We start from the raw sequence: 17,527 nt of genomic DNA on the forward strand, positions 1-17,527 counted from the left end.
AATATAAGATAGCTATAGGACAGCAACCACCAAGACCTCCTGTTTCAGGTTCTCTCCTCTTAAAATTCACCACAGGACACTTAGATCTGAATATCATTTAGACTATAAACTGGAACACAATTAAATGTGAAAACTAACCTCTATAATTAGAAAGCCACTCAGGTCTTGGGAAATGAATTGCAAGAAACACTTGAATGAAACACTTAAATCCAAGTAGACACCAAAACGATCTTCCTAGAAGCCACACGTGCCTGAATAACTCATGCTCCTGACAAGCGATCAGTGTAGAGAGTTGAAGTGGCTGGCCTTCAAACTAGAGCAGCTGAGAATCCAAACAGTCATGCAAATCTGTGGATGTTAACAACCAGCTATATACTTATAAAAGAGAACAAGATAGCAGTTCAACATGGGTCTCATTTCATTCTAGCTAAAAATCAAAATAAGAGACTTCAGTTCTTCTAAAAATTTCCATTAGATCATGTCTCAATTCAGCCAGCTCTGCTAGATATCTGGAATATAAGCCCACAGCTGTACAGCATACACATTTTCAACAAACACAAAACCACTTGCAGCACTGCCTCTTGAGTGACTGAAGAGATTTTGCTAGTTGATTTTAGCATCACAGAAGGAAGACACGCTGGGTTAAATAAAAAAAACTGCTATTTGCCTCATAAGTCTGTTTCTAGTTTAATACTTGGATTGCAGAAACATCAGTCACGGCACTCAGAAGCAGGATCTTCACTCCAATGGGCTCCCCGCTTCTCAGTCACAAGCTTTATGAAGTGGCTATGATTTGCATACAGCTTGAGTTTTTCACTGATGTCAACCCATTTGACTTTCCCAGCATCATCACCTGCTTCCAGGGGTAAATTATCCATTGTCTCACCTGATCACAAAACAAGAGAATTAGGACACACTATTACATCTTGTCCTGCTTTCCATTCTCACATTTGAACAGTTCCTCCTTTCCGCTCTTTCACAGCGGACCTTCAACTACTTCACATGTGAAAACTAGTTGTTTTTCACTGAATCTGTCCCAGAAACCTCTCACTTGCCTGCAATAGCTATTCTAGAGCTATCTTCAAAGCAGAGCCACAGCTCCTTGTCACCACACTTGCGGTGACATAAGTAGCCAGGTAAGTTACTAGAAAGCGACACAGCAACGTCCGGTCAATACCACAATCAGTTTAATCAATCCCTCCAACTCTGATTTCATTTACTTTAAAACTAATAGCTGAGTGCTTCCTTTCTCGGGAAAAGTATTTCATTCTGAATCTAAAATATGTTTATGCAAATCCATAAATTAAAGATCTAGCAGTAGAGCCCCAAAAGTTCAAATAACACTTAAAGGATGCAGCAAAGTTTCTGAATTGCTCCAAGGTTTCAAACTTTGGTTTACCAAGACAGTCCAAGACTTGAAAAGGCACTAAAGAAATGCTTTTTAAAAAATAAAAAGTTCAAATCTTCATTAAAAATGGCAATTCAACCAACTTGAGTAAAATACAGTAATAAGAAATCAAGTTAGTCAAATCTTTTATCTCCATAAAAAGGCACATGATTAATGATTTACAGGTACCTTGTAGAAAAATAAATCACGCCAATTCTCCAATGGATAATTCTCATGCGAGTGTTTACCCTATTTCAGGGCAGGGAAAAGGAATGGTAACAAGCACCTGTCAGGATCGTGTATCTCAGCAGAAGAGTTCCTCACACCCATTTTCCTTCCTCAAATTCACCTTTAACTTGCCCATTACTCCTCTTTCACTGGCAATCCCAGGCTAACATAGGTTGCAGTTTCAAAACGAAATTTACATGAGAGCAATTAAATGTATACTTGAAAATACTCACCAGATTCATCATGATAGTTCACAGCTTCTGTCTCCATCCAAGCATTATCAGTGTTACGAGGGTCATCCACGTATCCTCTGTACACCTAGATAGTAAACAAACACAACCACCTCAACATCACAACATCAAGTGAGGAAGGAGAATTAAGATGCTTTTTCCCCAGAGCAGCCCAAATAAAACTTTCAGTATTCCCTTCCGTTTTCCATATCAAAACTTGAGCATCACAGCTTATTCTTTTAGCTAGAGCCATATTTTTTCCAACCTATTAACAGCAGAAGGTCACATGGATAGCTCCCAATGCAATCACAAGAGACAAAAAGCTTACCACAAAGGGTTCCTGGCTGAATAGTCTGTGTAGTTGCTTTTCTAGCTCTTCTTTTTCTTTAGGTGATTTCCGTAAGGAATTCAGGGCCTCTTCTCCAAATTCTCGCTTAAGTGTAGCGCTAATCTTCTCTCCTGGATCTACCATTCCCTTAAAAGAAAGGGTAAAGAAGAGTGCATCTATCACTCCTTTTGACTTGCATTTCATATATTACAGCCAAGAATCAAAACTTATTGGTCAAGAACAAGCACGTACATGACTCAAACTGCAATGGATGAGACCATACCGACCTTAAACAAAATATGGCAAAAACAGGCAAAAAACAGGTGATCAAGGAATACTAAGAAATGTAATGGATGCTTTTGCTAAGTATGAGAGTTTACACAATATTTCCAATCATTTCTGTAACATGATGTCCTTCATAAAAGACTATGTTATCACATACAGACCAATTACATTCTCATAGCTTATAAGAGAAGTCTACGGTTCCAGTGTTTTTGTCCTTACCCCTGGAATGGCCCATTCCCCACAATCTCTCCTCTTGATAGCTACAAATTGCAGCACATTTTTTCCAGTAACTGGGTGAGCTATTTTATTGCCACTGCTATCCCTCTTCCACCTGCCAAGGATGACAAACAAGACAATTATTTTCTATTTCTTGAAACTGATGTCAAATTGTGATCTGAAATGCTAACTGCAGGACTGGTGCACTAGTTGTTATATGGCAAATGAAGCCAAGAACTAAGACAAAGGTGAAGACAGATAATAGGTGTCTCAGAAGATCTAATTCAGAGCAAAACTACCACACATTGAGATTTTTACTACCATGGTTGCATCTTCAAGTATGTTTTCTAACTTGCGCCTTTGCTACCTAAGCCATTTCAACTGCATTTTGTGTTGTATTTATAGCGTGTGCATGTGTGTCCACATACACAAAGACTGAAGGCAAAAGCACCAAAAATTACATGCATTTCAACATAAATAGAAATAACCCATCCAAAGCCAGCCTCCCCCTCTATCCTAAGCCAAGTAGCATTCGCAACTGTGCAAGGCACGCTATTTTGAAACTGAAACACTAATAAATACAAAGCTTAACTCTTATAATGTTAGAGAAAGTTGATACCCTGTATAGGACCTCTTGGCATTTAACACATACACTGTAAAAAAATCATGCAACTCTGGCAAAGTTTATATTAATTACTAAAGATTGTTTGTATAGCACATTTCTGTCAAAGTATAATTTCTGATTTTTTTAATCAGCTTCCTCAACACATCAGAGGTGATGGCTTGGCATGAATCAAGTTCTTACTCTTTTTCGGGGTCAAAAATTAAAACTTATTATTTTCCATCTGTCTATATACACATGGGCTTCTGCATAAACACACAAAAAGCCTGTTCCAAGTACAAGCCTGTTCACAAATGTGTTGAGAAAAAGGCGTGTGAATTCCTGTTCTGCTTCCTACGACCTTTCAGTCCTCTTACCTAGTTATAATGGGATCAGCAGCATGATTTGGTCCCCAACGCCCTAACAATCCTCTGCCTGTGAGACCAGTCCTTCCTGCAGGATTTCTGAAATAGAAAGTGCCATGGTGTTAAAGACCCTATTTTCCCATAGACATTTCCAAACATTAAAAACAGTAGTTTTTCTAAAGCACAAACTGAAGCATCAAATGGATCTCAAGATAAATGCAGTATCAACATACACTTTAAAAAGCAAAACAACATGAGAGCACGAGCAATCAAGAAAGACAAAGCATTTTCCCCTGCTCTAGCAACCTCTGTATCTTACAGGACCATGAAAAAAGTGCAAAATAGCTTCATTAACTCCCATGTCTGTCTTGTGATGCGTCTGTTCATGCATTATGCCCATTGCTCATATAAAGCCTTACATAAGAACTAATGTGAAGTAATCTTCAGGTCACAAGGCTACAGATATTACTTACAAATGAGAGAAAAAATTCCAAATTATATAAGGGCAGATAAATAATAGTTCTACTGCACTCTGGTGTAGCAGGAATGGTATAAGGGCTGGGCCCAACAGGAAGTCAGGTTGGCAAAGCGCAACTTAACCAACATATCCTACTATCAACAGGCTTATGTCTCTCCTCCTTGGGAGTTAAACCACAAACCACTGCCAAAGTTGTATTACCCTGAAACCTTTAAATGCCTCTCTGCTGCAGGCTTCTTCCAGAAAGATTTTTCAGAAAATGAAGTATCATTTTCCCTACTTCTATGGGAGACGATTTTGATTTTATTCTAGCAGGTAGCATCTACCCAAGCCAATACAGACCAGCAACAGACAGGCAACTCTAGAACTACATCACTGACATGAACATGCAAGTGATATCACTTACCGGGGCCGCCCGTTTTCAACCACATACAGGCCGTTCAAGCTCTTCCTCTCCACTTCTCCATCTCTCTCATTAAACTGGGGAGAAAAATTTTTATCACTGTGGAAGAGAACAATTTAGTAAAGATAAGTTATTAAATGCAACACCCCTGTGCTCCCCAAAGGCCCATCAAATCTTCAACAACAACCATCTAGCAAATGCCAATTATTTTTTTCCCCAAAGGTGAAGCATTGGTCCCTCTTTTGCTTTGGCTATAAGGTCTCAGCATTTGCTGACTACGCTCTCTCTCAAGAACTAAATCTGCAGACATATAAACTTGCCCACTCTAAAGTCCTTAACACATATTTGCCTTAAATTTTCATTCATACAAGTGTTTGAAAGGTGTTATTCTTAAGGTTAGAGAATATAAAAGGATTTCATCCATCATACAAAGCTAACAATCTCACTTATGGAGAAAAATCTCTTTTCCTCAAAAACATACCAAGAAAAAAGGTCGAGGATAAGGAAAAATTTATTAATACAATTCTATTGAGCAGATTGGTATTATTAGGCATGATTTATGCAAGGTACAAGCTGAAACAGAGTGCTATCATCTTTGCTTTTCTTATATAGCTGAAATTATACCACTTAATATAATCACAAGACGCATTTGACACATCTATCCTTCTAGAAAGAAGGATATAGCATTCCCTGAGAAACATAAAACATACACATAATAAGCAGAAGTGGACACACATTTGCAGCTTCTGTATTTCTTGAATCAGGTTGCTTATACAGTTCTGCACTACTACTGTTTCTTTTTACACTCAATCTGTGAAAAAAAACATCTACATGAGGAAAGTTTTCTCCCAACCTAAATGCCACAGCATTATTCTAGCTCTCATGTCAAACACTGGGGAAAAAAAAGAAACCATAAAGAACTATGAGAATTTTATTTATCTTGTAACAAAGAAAAAATATAAATAGGATAAGTAACTATACAATATTACAAAAAGACTGCTGTCTTTTACATAATTCATGACAACTTCCCCAAGACTTCCAGAGCTGAGCCAAACCATCCATTCTGGCAAGCCTTCTGGGCCTTTACTTTCAGAAGTCACTGTAAAGGGACGTGTTAATTCAAGCTGATAATTTTAGGACCTTAGTTTTATTTCCTTCTTCCCTTTATACACAGAAAGGAGACAGCATTTCTGCTTACCTGAGCTGGGGATCTGCCCACTTGGGTCCAGCCAAGACAGCAACTGAAGTGTATTCCACAGGACTATAATCTCTCCACTCAGTCAACCAGCCCACTTTATCCTGAGGAACTTGGCTACGCTCAACATTCGATCCTGGATATGGGGAGGTGAGAGCTTTGCTGTGGTAGAACTTATTTATACCACAACTGTTAGACATTTTAAGAGGTTGAAGGTGGGACCAATGGGCTAGAGACAAATTACTGAAAGAAAAAACGGAAAAGAAGGAAAAAAAATGTACCTTAAGTATTAACTATGATACTTAATTCAAGAATTGGAATATTATGTTAGGAAAAACAGTACATACTGCTCCATGTAAGCACCTTATCAACACACTGACAGAACTCCATGCTCTCGAAGGGAAAGGTAGTCCAGGAAAGGGCATATTTGAAGAATCCAGGAAAGCCCAGGCAGCTGAACTGCAGATTGATATAAGCACTGAACCGTAATTTTGTGCTATGCCAGGTACTACAGCACCATACAGCACAACTACACCCCAATTACTTAAATAAACGCTAAAATAGCGCTTCAATGAAAAGGAAAAAACCTTTGGCACATCCCATAATTTTACCATGCCCTGAGAGATCAAATACCCATTGATAATACATGAGAAAAAAAAGAGGATGTTCAGGTTACAGCAGCTGACATCCCAGCTTTCTAAGAATTCTATGAAGATTCCCTTCAGCACAGAAACTGGTCTTTATATGCTTGGGATAAGATTTGGCTATTCCAAAATTAAAGGACATCACACTACATAAGAAACCTACAGTTCAGTATGGGGCTATACACTTAAAAAAAAAAAAAAAAAAAAACACTTTGAAACAAAGCATTTGAGACATCTTAGGGGGAAGGCATTCCTTTTAAATCACTAAGTAGCAACTTCCAGGATAAGGAAAACTTTTAATTTCTGCAAAACACACCAGAATTTCAACAGTTGGCAGCAGCATCCACATGCCACCAGGCTCTGAGCGCAGCAGGGAGGCACTGAAGAACCCGGCACAGCTCGGGAACTGCACTGCGCTCATGAGACCCTCCTTTCTGTAGGGGAACTAGGAGAGGGAAAGGGATACTTCATATATACATATTAGATATGGGAGCAAGCTCACCGGGCACAACAGCAGTTGCTACACGACTTTTTTTCCCCCCAACACTTTCTAAAACGCTGCGCTCGCCTATGTCCAAAGGAGGGATTGCCTCGCTTTCCGCCAGGCCAGGAGGAGAGCCTGGCCTGCCCAGCACCTCGCCTGCACCTCACGGGTCGGACTGGTCAGCGGCCTGCGGCGCACTGGACCAGGCCAGGCCGGGCCGGGCCCCGGAGCTCGCCCCCCCAGGCTGCAGTACCTGAGGGGCGGGCGGAGCCGGCTACCGCAGCGGGCGCCCAGGGAGGAGAGCGTGACCGCGAAGGAGACCACGGTGAGGGCCCGAGCGAAACGCGGGGACACCGGCACCGCGCGCAGGGCCCCGCCGAGCAGCCGCATCCCCGCCGCGCACGCGCCTAACGGCAGCCGCTCCGCGGCCGCGCCCCTTTTGACAAGCTCGCCCCTCATAGGCTCAATCACGCGCCGCTCACGCCCATTGGCTCTCCCTTCCCTTGGCCCCGCCTCAGCCCCTCCTCGCCCCGCCCTCCCGAGTTCTGCCCTCTGATTGGCCCGCTGGCCTGTCCGTCAATGCCCGTGGCGCCGCGCGCCCCGCGGGGGCTCCCTCTCGGTGACCGTGTCTTCCCCCGCCGCCATTTCCTGGGTCCCCAGAAGCGAGGGGCGGCCGTGGACGGGGCCAGGGAGCCCCGCGACAGGCAGATCCGAAGGGGCGGGAAACGGCACGGGGCCGCGGGCGTCCTCATGCCGGGCGCGAGCGCCCCCTGGCGACCGTTACGGCCGTTGAGGCGGGGGGCGGTGGCGGGTGTCGCCTCACGGGGCGGCGGCAGCCGCCCGCCCAGCGGGGTCGGGCGGAGCGGGCCCGCACAGCCCGCCCGTGTAATGCGTTGCCAAACACCCGCCGCGAGGCTCGCTCCTCCGCCGCCTTGTCACTGCTCTGCCGCGAGAAGGGGATCGGCATCGCTGCCGAATGGCTTCTTAGACCTTTAAACCTGAGCTGCTTTGGTTGCCTTTTTTTTTTTTTTTTGACTCTTGTCAAAACCTACTCATCCCGACATTTTCAGTGGAGGACTGCTGGCTGCTGGTGAATTATAAGCCACATCCTTAGCAAGAGGGGTTAAAGTTCCTGCCAGGCAATACAAAAGTCTTTTTTGGGGGGAAAGAAAAAAAAATGAATCTGTTTCTGGAATTCCTGCTGTTTTTAGCAGTACTAATCTACTCCTACTTAGAAGCGTTTTTCAAGCTTTTTATTCCCGTGAAGAGAAAATCAGTCTCTGGAGAGCTTGTGCTGATTACAGGTGCTGGCCATGGAATAGGGAGAGCGACTGCCTGTGAGTTTGCCAAGCGACAGAGCCGATTGATTCTGTGGGACATCAACAAGGTAACGTTCAACTTCATGTCTTGATTCACTAATCCTGGAAGCAGCTACGGCCAAACTGACAGGAAAGTTTTCCATCTGTGCATATACAAGCCTCCACCTCCTCTATGCACTTGCCTCTGCCTGGAGTTGGGTCACTAACAAGTGGGTTTGCTGCATGAGCAAAGCTTCACCTCAGCTGCCCCGAAGGATATAGGCACCCCATTCCCATGGTTTAAGCCAGAGCCCAGTGTTAGTCAGTGCTGGTTCCACATGCAATGGTCACAGGATACCCACAACTGGGGCACAGTGATTAGGAAGGCGTCGGGTGAAAGGGCTGCTTAAGCTCGCCTGAGAATCGTGTTGCTACAGGAAAGTAGGACACGCTCTGCCTGCTGTTCTCTAATCCCGTCTGCTTTGCACATGCTGCTGGAAGAAGTGTCTGTTTATTGGTATCAGTGGCCAGAAATGTAGCTACACGGAAACAGTATCTTCGTATTTTGCTAATCTTCTGTCCTTGCAACAAGTTATCACAATTCCGTAGCAGTGCTGAAGTTGCTAACTTCAGCCAAAATGAAGAGCAATCACAAAGAGAAAACTCTGCTTTAATATGTTAATATTAATATTTTAATATGATGAATAATTGATGTTATATCTTCTTACACCTGAACTGCTCAATTATGTCTTAAGAGCTCTCTTCCAAGAAGATCTGACTTGGGTAATAACTTTGGAGTATTAACTTCTGCTTCACCAAAGTTTCTTCTTACTTATAGTCATGGGAGAGACATGTATAGCAACAAGAATAGCTTCACCTTGGGTCAATAAGAAAGCTATATAGGTGAAAATACCTCTGAGAAATATTGCAACACCTAACTCTCAAGTGCCCTTTACCTCCGTGTGAGGTGTTATTATTGAGGTAAGTTATTGAGGTAGGCAAAGCTTCTTGACCAAGCAAATTGGGAAGCAAGAAACTAAACATAGTCTAACATTGTAAAAGTGTGTTACTTGCACTGAAAGAATTCAAGACCAAAATATGCGCTGCCCCAAACCTAATTCTGTGAATAAACTTCTGCTCCAGCTTGTGAACCAGCCCAGAATTAAGCAAGAGTGGTTCTAATGGCATAATATTATTTATTCCAGTAGCCTAGAGTATAACCGAGTTCATGTTTACCATCTGAGACACTTTCAGTGGCAGCACAAAAATAAATAAATAAATAAATAAATAAATAAATAAATAAATAAATAAAATCCCACAGCTCCAAGCAGAAAAGACCTTAAATGTAGTGGTGGACTGAGCAGAAGTTTTATGGTATTTCTGAGAATTAATGTGTATGTTATCCTGACCGTAAGGACTGCTGAGAAAACTCTTTACAATAGTTTGCTGTGTTCATAAGCGTCCAAGTACAAGTTCATCCCTCCTCTGCCACAGCAGTAGGGGTAGCCTGCTCCATGTGCAGCATAACAAATTCTCCCAATAAAAACCTGTAAAAGCACCGTGTCCTAAGAATGTGGAAGTTTTGTCATTTCTTTGAAAAAGGCAGAACAGTTTTCTCATCTAATGGGTAAAATGTATTTATATGAATGTGCTTTTTAAATTCACAGTCTTGCACCTAAACCTGCAGTTCCCAGTTTTATAGGTGTTTCTTAAAGAAACACGACTCCACAAAAATAAAACGCAGTGAAGTATGTCATTCATGTTTCACACCTGTCTTTTGATCTGTTAGGATTTAGCTCCATAGTTCTTGGATAAATTCCTACTAGCTGCAGAGGAGCTAAAGTCTGCAAGTCATGGCAGGACTGCAACTATGCCAGTGCTGTGAAACTATGTATAATGATGGCCAACTTAAGAACATGTTATTTTCAGCCACATCCTCTTCTAATTTGTTTTTTATGCAATACCTTTATATCACTGAGGCTGTACAGTTGCAAAGAGGTTATGGCAGGTGTGGATGATTGTATACCTGAAGCAATTTAATTAAAAACCATGAACAAATACTCCTAGGACTGGAATTTCTCACATTTTCCATGCTGCAGAGAACAGTTGTTTTCTGGAGTGATCTAGGATAAGAGCTATGGTGTGAATGCTCATGTGCAGAAGGGACACTTGGAAGAGAAAGCCAAATCTCTCAGGTCCCTGTAAGCAATGGCTCTGTTTGCAGTGGATTTACTTAAGCTGCATGCTCTGCTTATAGAAATTCATATGTCATCAAGCATAATTTTCCCCTAAAATAGTAACGATCTTTTTCCAACTTTTTTTTTAATTATTATTTTTGTAGTAAAATGAGTTTTTGACTGAGAGCATTTGATCCTAAATTCTGTTTTTCTAAAGCAGAAGTTCTCTTTTCTAGGGCAGGACTACAGAGAACATCCATTTAGAACGTGAGAAAGGAAAGGGAAGGACAAGGCTTAAAACAAAATAATGAAAAAGAACCGAGACAGACATTTTATACTTTCTTATTCATATCAGGAAAAAAAACATTCTTGTTTCCAGGGAGTAGTCCTTGGGGTCTGATCCTCCACTGGAAACACACTTTGAGTCCTTCGTTCTGGGTAGGCAGTGTCCACAAACTCATCTTAAGAGATCTGTCACATATTTGTCAAATACTGTTCTCGTAACAAATGTCCATCTACAATTGTAGACATGAAATGCTCCTCTCTTCTCACAATCAGCCAATTAATATTTAAAATTGTAGGCCCACTTTTTTATATCCCCAAGCTGTAATTGGATTTATGTTTTAAAAGCACTGCTTAGAGTTGGACTGTCTGCTTGCTGTGCTTTAAAAGTCATTGCCCCCTTTCTATAGTCTGGATAAATGTGCTTTGCCAAGGCCAAGTCAGTCGTATCACCATATTCCCTTTCTAGCAGACAGTCTATGTCCTAAATGTAAGGCCAGATACTGATTCTCTTAGAAATCCTGAGTACATTCCTTTCTCTTTGTAACCCTGAACGCTAAAAGAGGATTAAAAACAATTGCACAGTGTGGATACACCTTTAGCCTTTAGCTTATCTGTAGTGATGTCCAAAGGACAAAACGTGGTCAAGGTCCAGTTGAGCACATTTTTCTTTTTTCCTCTTGCAGCATGGCATTGAGAGCACAGCAGAGGAATGCAGAAGGCTGGGTGCCACTGTTCACACTTTTGTGGTGGACTGCAGTAAAAAGGAAGAAATCTACAGTACTGCAGAAAAGGTATAAGGAAGAGTTGCTTGTTGTAAATTGACACAGACACACTTGATTTGAAGAAATATAGAAAACAAAACATGAGGTCTCTCTCCCCCTCCTTCTGTTTCTCTCTCATCTTTCAAGTCCTTGAAATGTTACCCTTTTTCTGCTGCTTTCTGTACAGAGTGACAACACTTCACATACTGCAGCCACGTTCATCCTCTTTTGTAAGTCTCCTAAGTATCGTGCCTTTTTCAGAGTTCATTCTTCAGACTTTAAAAACCATGAAAGAACTTTTTGCCTGCATTATCCTGTACAACATATAGAGAGTACCAAGGACCTTTGAATACTTCTATAGCTGAGAATATGACTCATATGGCTCAAATCATTCTGGGTGTCCATAGTACCAAATGTGACCTCACAGAGCACACTTTGTGGGAATGTGTTTAGAAGAATATTGGGATTAATTAATAGCAGAACATCAAATGTACAAAGACTGTTTTATACTGTGTAAGTCCTATAAAATATGGATATTTAGTATGATCTTTCTCTCCCTTAAAAAGCAATTCTAAATCTAAAACTAGTTACAGTGTTACTTTTGTAATGTATTTTTTTGACAGTGAGTGAACAGCATCTTTACATTCTCTCTATTAAGGTGAAAAAGGACATTGGAGATGTCTCCATCTTGGTGAATAATGCTGGTGTGATTACAACTGCAGACCTGCTCTCAACTCGGGATGGAGAAATTGAAAAAATGTTTGAAGTGAACATTCTCGCTCATTTCTGGGTAAGGGTCTCTCATGTTTTTTGTGTGTATATTAGTAAGGACATAAGTTTAGAACATCGATTGTCTTAAAATAGACATGTTTTGAAATCATGTTTCCTTTTTAACATAGCACAGGTAAAGTACTAAACAGAAAAGCAAGCTGCTAAGTGTGATATAAATGAGAAGCACGGAAGAGCTATATTTTACACTTAAAGGGACGTGCAGTTCAATCACACGCCCTTGTCATACAACACCACAGTGCCTGTGTTAGGTAAAACATTAACAGACTTAAAATTCTTCAGCATGTGCCTTCATGCATGAGCCTTACAATCTTGCGCTACTTGATCAGTTATTCCCTAACATCTTATTATTTATAGCTGTTGCCACATTTAATTGTGCACAGCTGCCTATGCCTCTGAAAGGCATGGTCATGGCTTATCCGTATAATTACAAGCTCAGCTCCCCAGCACTGCTGAGCTCTATGTTCCTTGCTCCAATGACACCTGTGGTTCTGGCAGCTTGACCTCTTGGATTCACCCTCATGGTGCCCACCAGGCCAACTAATGGCCCTGAGCTGTACGCCTGTAGGATTTTATATCTTCCTGTGACACTCTTTTACCTAGTGGATCCTTGAATGGATACATGCTTATCAGTCCTCCCTCTGTTACTTTTAGCTTTCTTACCTCTTTACAGATCTTTTCACTGTTCTTTCTGAGTAGTCTGAGTCAAGGTTATGTATTTTTGGACCTAGGGCAACTTGAATCCTTGGTACAACAGCTACAGGTACTAGGTACAACAGCTGGGGTGGGAGATTTTAGCAGGGGTTATAAAAAAGAGAATTACAGGTAGTAAAGAGTTTTTGTTTGCAATGAAATAAAAGACATGCTACATATTGAGAAATTTTATTGTACACTCTGTCAACTGAAACCTAAGGAAGCGCATGGGAAAAAATACTTATCCAAAACACCCTTTAAAAAAAAAAAAAAAAAAAAAGGTTGAAAATATTACCAGTGAAATTGGAAAAAAAGTAGTATCTGTCTACTTCAAAATCTTACATGATGCCAAACTTAAGTGCTTATATTGGGATACAGCAGCTGAAAAATCTAGTTGCTTGTTTGTGAAATTCTAAATGAATACACAACAATTTTAGTCATTTATATACAAATAATTGGTATGGAATATGCATAAGACAACATTGTTCTCTCTCCCTCCCATTTCTGCCTTTTTTTATCCTTTTAAGACAACAAAAGCTTTTCTGCCAGCAATGATGGACAACAATTATGGTCATATCGTCACAGTGGCTTCTGCAGCAGGTCATGGTGTAACTTCTTTCATGCTGGCTTACTGGTGAGTGACTTAAAATATTCACACCTCTTCATTTTTTTTTTTTTCAAATGTGGCTTCCCCATCAACAAACACAGCATAACAGAGAGCCTTCCAATTTAAAAATGTGCTTCCAAAAGATGATGCTAAGAAAAAAACAAACCACATGTTACCACGCACAGAGGGACCAAATGCTTTGCTGATTCAATCAAGGAACAATATTTCCATGAAGGAACAATGATGTGGCAAATCATCTTAGTGAAATTTATATTAGTTTTTCAGTAAGTAGCAAGCGGACATGTCTGAGAAGGCAGACTGCACCTTTCTGTTTTATCATACAGCTTTTGTCCTTGCAACATAAAGTTCTAAGTTCCTTTCTTATAAAGCCTTCTCTTAAAAAAAAATGAAAATAACATTTAAAGCACGAAATATGCTAACATTTAGTGCTGTTAACAACCTACCTGACAACTCAGACATTCAGGTACCCACTAGAAGCACATGAAACAATCAAGAAAATTGTGCTATATGAATATAAAAATGTACATCCTGAATCAGATTAAAAACCCTCTGTGACAGTGGTTCAGGATGAAGCAACCTTTCCTGTGATATGTTCCATCTCCTGCAGCCATTGACGGCAACTTGATAACTCCTGAGTTAGGGGTTTCACCTGGATTGTAAAGACAGGTTTAATGGTACTAAACACCTCTCATTTGACTGTAGTTAGGAACTGATTTATCCTGTTGGCCCACACAAATTTCTGTGGCAATAATTTCCTGCATGCTGTATGCATAATGGTTCTTTATTTTAAGGCCTGCGTGTGAATGTCACATGATGTTTCCTTGTGTTACAACAAACAGTGGATGATTGTTCTCTGTTTCTATTGTCTGCATCCTTCTTAATTTTAGACTGATGTTGAATTCCATCACCAGATTTTATTCCATAGTGAGACCTTTTTCCATTTATAGACACCTCAGGCTTTGTAAAATGGAAACTGCTCCTTTTAAATGCACCTGACATTTGAGAAAGGCAAACTCCATAGACTTACACACAGTATTTTTATTTTCTAAGAATTTTGAACATTCATCAGACTGTTTACCACTAAGCTGACTTTTTGAGAAAGGTATCCACTCCATTTCCATAATTTCTTCTCTAGGTAGCAATATTTAACTCAGAAATCTACTGTGGTATAGGTAAAGTTAGAATTAGACCTGTCCTTGTCTCTCTGGTAAATTATTTTTTTTTTCCCCAATACAGTATTGCCATAATTTTTCAGTCAGTTTTAATTGGTTTAAAATTTGAAAAGGAATACTGCCTTCACATTCATGCCTTTTTTTTTCTTCCCCCCCGCACCCAGTTCCAGCAAGTTTGCTGCAGTTGGATTTCATAAAGCTCTAACAGAAGAGCTGTCTACATTGGGAAAGGATGGAATAAAAACATCTTGTCTTTGTCCAGTTTTTGTAAACACTGGCTTCGTGAAAAATCCAAGCTCAAGGTAAAGTAACAGGAAAAGAAAAATATCAAATCTCTATTTTTCCTTCTTTGCATGTATACATTAAATATTTATTCCTCTTACAGCTCTGGTAATCAAGCATATAAAAAGTGAGATAAATTTGTATATACAAATATATCTTGACTGAAGAAAATGTGCAGTGTCACTTAATCCATATAAAATAGTTGTATTTGAGCTACCCGTGTTCATGACAAGCCTTTGACTCACCCTGCTTCATGCTCAACAGCACCCCTCTTCCCTTATACCATGTTTTACTCATGTCACAAATCTGTGTTTCCCTTTCATTTTAGGCTTGGAAAGATTTTGGAAATTGAAGAAGTTGTAAACACACTGATGGAGGGAATACTGACCAATCAGAAAATGATTTTTGTTCCTCCAAATCTAAATATTGCATTATTCTGTGGAAAGTGAGTATCAAAAGAAAAAAACTAAAAACATATCCAATATAATTAACTTCAAGGCTACAGACATCAAACTTCTAAATTTTTAATTCAAGCTTTGTTGTAGGAGATGGTACATTTTGCTCTCACAGTAGTAAAAGACAGGTTTGGCAGCACAGCAATCCCCTTCTAGAGGATTTATCTTCAGGCCCCAGAAATATATATTCACTTGAGTTTGATTTATTTTCCATTATTATACTCATATCATCTTTGACATCAGTATGCTTGTCTTGACCTGACCATGTATATCTGTAGGAGAGATTTTAATTTTTTTTAAACATATCAAATTCTGCAGTATACAAAAAGGCCAAGTTCCAAGGCAATGAAGTAGGAGAGGGCATGTTTCCAATGACAGCAGTAGATTTTATACACAGAAAGATTTTTGAGTCTCATCTTAATTCCTGACAGTTCACTTTTTCCTAAGTAACTAAATAATAATGAACAACACAGCTGAGGGTCTGACAGGGAAAGAAAAGGAGAAGAATGCATTTCACTTAATAAATAGGTGTTTTCCATCCACATTTCTCTAAACCAGCAGAAGTTTCAGAATGAGCTATGGAACTCCTGCTTATTAGTTCTCCTTTCTTCTTTTTAACCACAGAAGATATAGGTCACAGAGGCTGAGGCAATATCTTAGAAGGACTTCCAACATTTCTCTGATCCATGTGAAGCAAGATGTCACTGGAGTTCATGACCAAAACCTAGAATTCACATCAGAACAACTGACATAACTTTTCAGTTAACTTCTATAGTGTCTGAAGAAACATTTCATAATAACCTGATGAACCTGGGTCTAACTTAACAAAAAATACCACACAGTCTCAGTATAATACCATTTATTTTGTTGAGGAGAAAAAATTAAAGGTATCACAAAATAAATTTCAAAATATGTATGTTTATTTAGGACATGGGGAATAAACAGGCAAAATTCAGGACAAAAGGAAGAGAAATCCTCAGAAAAGAAACTATATCTCATGTCGTTCTTATATTTAATATCAGATCATTTCATCAGCTTGCTCCTTGTCAAATGAGGAAAACACTCCTTATGTACATGTGTCTGTTTAGTATTAAACCACATTTGATCCTTCAGCAGTATTGCAGCCAAAATCCTACCTTGAAATCTTAACAAAAGAAGAAAAGTTAAATCTAGAGTCAAATCAGAATTAAATCTAGAAAAAGACTTGAGGTGTATGTATATATATACTTTGGAAATATTCCTAGTTTCAGGTCTGAAGTTGACCAATACGTGTGCATATATTCTGCTCCTAGACCAGCTCTTCTCTCACTCATCCTGCAGTTTTTTCCATAATTTCCTATTTTATCATAGATTTAAATTTTTCATGTTGTTATCTCTTTCAGGTTGATTCCAGAACGTGCTTTGAAAGTTCTGAAAAAAATGGATTCTCTAACATTTGATACGGTTATTAGAAACAAATACTGAGAAGGGAATCGGTTCCACTTTTACAATTTCATGAGTGAAAACAGAACAAGTGCTGATTCTAGTTGGGTTGTTTTGATTTAGGGCAAAACATAACACAAACACTTCCCAGCCACCATCTTCCTAAAGATGGTCTGCCTAAAGCTGTAGCAGCATCTGCAGTAGGAACATACCTGTCTGATGTTAACAAAGCAGAGATGTAGCTCAAGTGGTCCAAAGCACAGTTGTGTCAGCACTTTACATCACCTTGGTCTCCAAGCATTCATACAGGTTATAAATCCCAGCAAAGCTCATTTTCAATGAGCACAGCTCCTCAGGGTGAGGGGATTAGCTGCCTATATATTAATCAGGACTCATCAGCAAGCAAAAGCATGCCATTTCACCCGAATTTATCAATTTTCCAAATGGTCTAATTCACATTCACAATTGCACTGCACTTGAAGTAATGTAGCCTTTCAATCAGATGTTATCAAATTATATTGATTATCAATTATGCATTAGTGCAGTTGGCACAATTTAGGCAAAATAAAGAGTTCTTGACCTTGATGGTTTCCCTTATCAGTTAAGCTCCTACCCATGTTTTAGAAGTACATTTCAGTAGAATTCTAGGTATACCAAAAGGGGTGATCTCACATAACACACTTTTTTTTTTTTTCCCCAAAATGAAGACAATCGATCCAGT

The 17,527-nt window shown here is 39.9% G+C and overlaps 2 protein-coding genes across 2 annotated transcripts; one reads left to right on the top strand and one right to left on the bottom strand.

Moving 5' to 3' along the window:
- Positions 1 to 656: 656 nt before the first annotated feature.
- On the bottom strand, positions 657 to 7,234 carry NUDT9 (nudix hydrolase 9). Its single transcript, XM_088531629.1, has 8 exons — positions 7,098 to 7,234; positions 5,720 to 5,959; positions 4,525 to 4,620; positions 3,653 to 3,739; positions 2,678 to 2,789; positions 2,174 to 2,320; positions 1,849 to 1,933; positions 657 to 886 (listed from the first exon to the last, which is right to left on the bottom strand). The coding sequence occupies exons 1-8, from the start codon at positions 7,232 to 7,234 to the stop codon at positions 711 to 713; spliced, it is 1,080 nt and encodes a 359-aa protein (XP_088387755.1). The 3' UTR covers positions 657 to 710.
- Positions 7,235 to 8,003: 769 nt separating this feature from the next.
- HSD17B11 (hydroxysteroid 17-beta dehydrogenase 11) lies at positions 8,004 to 16,983 on the top strand. Its single transcript, XM_010228504.2, has 7 exons — positions 8,004 to 8,231; positions 11,288 to 11,395; positions 12,024 to 12,155; positions 13,375 to 13,481; positions 14,812 to 14,949; positions 15,258 to 15,374; positions 16,767 to 16,983. Exons 1-7 carry the CDS (start codon positions 8,022 to 8,024, stop codon positions 16,846 to 16,848), a joined length of 894 nt encoding a protein of 297 aa, XP_010226806.2. The 5' UTR covers positions 8,004 to 8,021; the 3' UTR covers positions 16,849 to 16,983.
- Positions 16,984 to 17,527: the final 544 nt, after the last annotated feature.

The sequence above is a fragment of the Tinamus guttatus genome, unplaced genomic scaffold, assembly GCF_059628265.1.
Source record: "Tinamus guttatus ecotype Peru unplaced genomic scaffold, ASM5962826v1 Tinamus_guttatus_pri_ptg000423l, whole genome shotgun sequence".
Taxonomy (NCBI): Eukaryota; Metazoa; Chordata; class Aves; order Tinamiformes; family Tinamidae; genus Tinamus; species Tinamus guttatus.